The sequence below is a fragment of the Cervus elaphus genome, chromosome 20, assembly GCF_910594005.1.
Source record: "Cervus elaphus chromosome 20, mCerEla1.1, whole genome shotgun sequence".
Classification (NCBI taxonomy): domain Eukaryota; kingdom Metazoa; phylum Chordata; class Mammalia; order Artiodactyla; family Cervidae; genus Cervus; species Cervus elaphus.
In genome coordinates this window covers 44,292,609-44,296,247 of record NC_057834.1, presented here as the reverse complement: position 1 = coordinate 44,296,247, position 3,639 = coordinate 44,292,609, and the positions used below count along the sequence as shown (strand labels likewise).

General features: G+C 51.8%; 1 protein-coding gene across 1 annotated transcript; it reads left to right on the top strand.

The window, feature by feature from the left end:
- The first annotated feature begins 820 nt into the window (after positions 1–820).
- On the top strand, positions 821–2,344 carry GJA8 (gap junction protein alpha 8). The gene has a single exon (XM_043878728.1). The coding sequence runs from the start codon at positions 821–823 to the stop codon at positions 2,141–2,143; it is 1,323 nt and encodes a 440-aa protein (XP_043734663.1). The 3' UTR covers positions 2,144–2,344.
- The last annotated feature ends 1,295 nt before the right edge of the window (positions 2,345–3,639 follow it).

Genomic DNA, 3,639 nt, shown 5'->3' with positions numbered 1-3,639 from the left:
GACAACTTATTTAAACTCTCAGAGCCTCAGTTTTCTCATGTGATAGAATCAAATTAGTTAAACATTTATCAAGCTTTCATTATGTGCTGGGCTCTGCGACAGGCGTTGGGTAGGTCTCGCAGTATCAAAGTGAATGAAAAAAATGTAACGTCAAAGGTCGGCAACAAAGCAGATATTCAAAAAATATGTTTCCTTCCACTTCCCTTTCAACATACGATCATTGTATACCCCAACACAGTCACAAGTAAGGTTACTACAGGCAATTTCATACATAGGAAAAAATTTGGTGGGGGGGGAGGTAGACACCAATGGATTAGAATATTTTTTCAGCATTTTGCTTCATGAACCTCAGTTCAGCTTGTGGTCTTGACTTAAACCCATGAAACCATGAGTTTCTATTTATGATCAACAGTGATTTCTTATTTGATAGGCAGTTCAAGGCTTATACAGACGCTGTCTCATTTATCCTTTCAGGCAGCTTGTGAAGTGAATGAGAACCCATTTTACAGATGAGAAAGCCAGTGGAAGCAGATTCTTTTAGGCCTCTTTTGTTCCCTGGAGTTGGTGATGGACAGGGAGGCCTGGGGTGCTGCGGTTCATGGGGTCGCAAAGAGTCGGACACGACTGAGCGACAGAACTGAACTGAACTGAACTAGTACTAGTCTGCACAGAGGAAACACTCAAAAGATACTGTTAACCCACTGACCGTTTCAGCCACCCATGAAGGGGAGGTACCCTGAGAGTTAGCAAAAAGAGGTGGATTCCGGATTGCACTGTGGCCGCTCAGCTTTGCCTTCTCCTTCCTGCAGGTAGGTGAATCATGGGGGACTGGAGTTTCCTGGGGAACATCTTGGAGGAGGTTAATGAGCACTCCACGGTCATCGGCCGCGTATGGCTCACGGTGCTTTTCATCTTTCGGATCCTCATCCTCGGCACTGCAGCAGAGTTCGTGTGGGGGGATGAGCAGTCTGACTTCGTGTGCAACACCCAGCAGCCAGGTTGCGAGAACGTCTGCTACGACGAGGCCTTCCCCATCTCCCACATCCGTCTCTGGGTCCTGCAGATCATCTTCGTCTCCACGCCGTCGCTGGTGTACGTGGGGCACGCGGTGCACCACGTCCGCATGGAGGAGAAGCGCAAGGAGCGCGAGGCCGAGGAGCTGAGCCAGCAGTCGCCGGGCAACGGCGGCGAGAGGGCGCCCCTAGCGGCGGACCAGGGCAGCGTCAAGAAGAGCAGCAGCAGCAGCAAAGGCACCAAGAAGTTCCGGCTGGAGGGGACCCTGCTGAGGACCTACGTCTGCCACATCATCTTCAAGACCCTCTTTGAGGTGGGCTTCATCGTGGGCCACTACTTCCTGTATGGTTTCCGGATCCTGCCCCTCTACCGCTGCAGCCGGTGGCCCTGCCCCAACGTGGTGGACTGCTTTGTGTCACGACCCACCGAGAAAACCATCTTCATCCTCTTCATGCTCTCCGTGGCCTCCGTGTCCCTCTTTCTCAATATTCTGGAGCTGAGCCACCTGAGCCTGAAGAAAATCCGATCCGCCTTCAAGAGGCCGGTGGAGCAGCCACTGGGGGAGATTCCTGAAAAGTCCCTCCACTCCATTGCCGTCTCCTCCATCCAGAAGGCCAAGGGCTACCAGCTCCTCGAAGAAGAGAAAATCGTGTCCCATTATTTCCCTTTGACGGAGGTGGGGATGGTGGAGGCCACCCCCCTTTCTGCCAAGCCTTTCAGTCAGTTCGAGGAGAAGGTGGGCCCGGGGCCCCTGGGAGACTTGTCCAGGGCCTACCAGGAGACACTGCCTTCCTACGCTCAGGTGGGCGCCCAGGAGGCAGTCGCGGAGGGGCAGCCGGTAGAGGCGGCCGCGGAACTAGAGGTGGGTGAGAAGAGTCAGGAGGCAGAGAGAGTGAGCACAGAAGGCCAAGAGACCCTGGCCGTGCTGGAAGCGGAGAAAGTGGAGCCCCCCGAAGTGGAGGAGGAGGTTGAGAAAGAAGAGCCGCCGCCTGAGAAGGTATCAAAGCAAGAGCTGACGCCTGAGAAGGCGCCTTCGCTGTGTGCGGAGCTGCCGGGGGAAGACACCAGACCCCTGAGCAGGCTGAGCAAAGCCAGCAGCCGGGCCAGGTCAGACGATCTCACCGTGTGAAGCGGTGCCAAAGAGAGAAAGAAAACGCCTGAGCTAGCTAACACACGGCAAGATGAAACCTAAAGTTGCCGACACGATTTGAGTCTTCTCTCCCTCCCCTCACACCCACCCTGGTTGGACGGGCACCGTGGTAGAACTGTGCATGCCCTACAACCAGGAAACTGCCTTTCCCGGGTACAAAGGCTACCCAGATAAACCCATTGTCCCATCAAAGTTCCCAGTCTCGTGACTGCCCTACCCCTCTCCACAGCCACGGGCAATTCTGCTTTCATCCTCATTTCCCCATAGAAAGCCTTTCAATCAGAACTGATTGCCTCAGAGCTTTTTACCAGCCTTGTGGCAACTTGACAAACTCAGCTGAACTTTACCAACTCAGCACTTCCCTAGCAAACACCGTGTGGCATATATCAGCGGTTCCAAACTTAACCGCCTACAGGATGCAGGCGGTTTAATTGGTGAAGTGGTTTAAATTGGTGAAGTGCACCTGTTCTAATACCATGCGACGGCTGGGGCAGTGAAATTTGGAGAGCAGAGGGCACCTGCTCGTTTTCAGGCAGCGATTACCAGACAGTGTTATCTGGCCATCTGATTTTTCAAGAAAAGCCAGAAATCCAAATGTTCAAGTGAAGTTTTCCACATTTTTAACATTGCCAACCAAATTTTAAATATGCCGTGTGAGCCCCCCCCCCGCCCCCAAAAAATGTACAAGCCAAATTTAACCTGCAGGGCACCGATTTGCAAGTTCAGCTGATACTTGTGAGCCCAGCTTCCCTATGGAGTTGGTCATATTATTTATGGTCTTAACTCATTTCTGTGGCTTCCAAACCTCATTTTACCATTTTGGAGTGTTTGGTTTAAATCATCAGTGCAGGAGATGTCCAGAGTTCTCACTGGCCTTTCTTTTGGGTCACAGTAGCCCTGGGTTCTGATGCAATTACATCCCTTGTATTAGTGGGAATTCTGCACTGGGCACCATCAGAAAAGGAGAACAAGACGCCATACTCTCTCCCTGAACTGAAAAGGTTTTAAAAATCCTGGTTGCCGTTTTCTTCCCTAGAGCAGAAAAGGTCCCTTTCTTTCCTGTCCTCTTACAGCTTCAACACTCAGCCTGAAATCTACACCTCCTTTTATCAGGGACTGGGAACAAACCTAGCTCTGGGCCAGACGATACCTCCTACTGGCTTGTCTTGAGGAGAATCAGCCCTCAGGCCTTGCTCGGGCACAAGATGTGTACCAAAAGAGTCACCAGAGGGCCACCAGGGAAAGCCTGTTACAAACTGGGAACACAAACAGCCAGGGTCCCTGTCTAGTCCCAGGTCAGACTTCTTCCCCGGAAGGGACCTAGAGGCTGAAGGGAAAAGAAGATCTTCTACCCTTTGTGCCCCCAACCAACACTCTGCAAATCTAGAGGCCAATCAGAGGAAATCCTCAGGTATTTCACACACATAATAATTTTATCTAGAGCCAACCAGTTCCCAAAGCAGAGGGAGAAATTG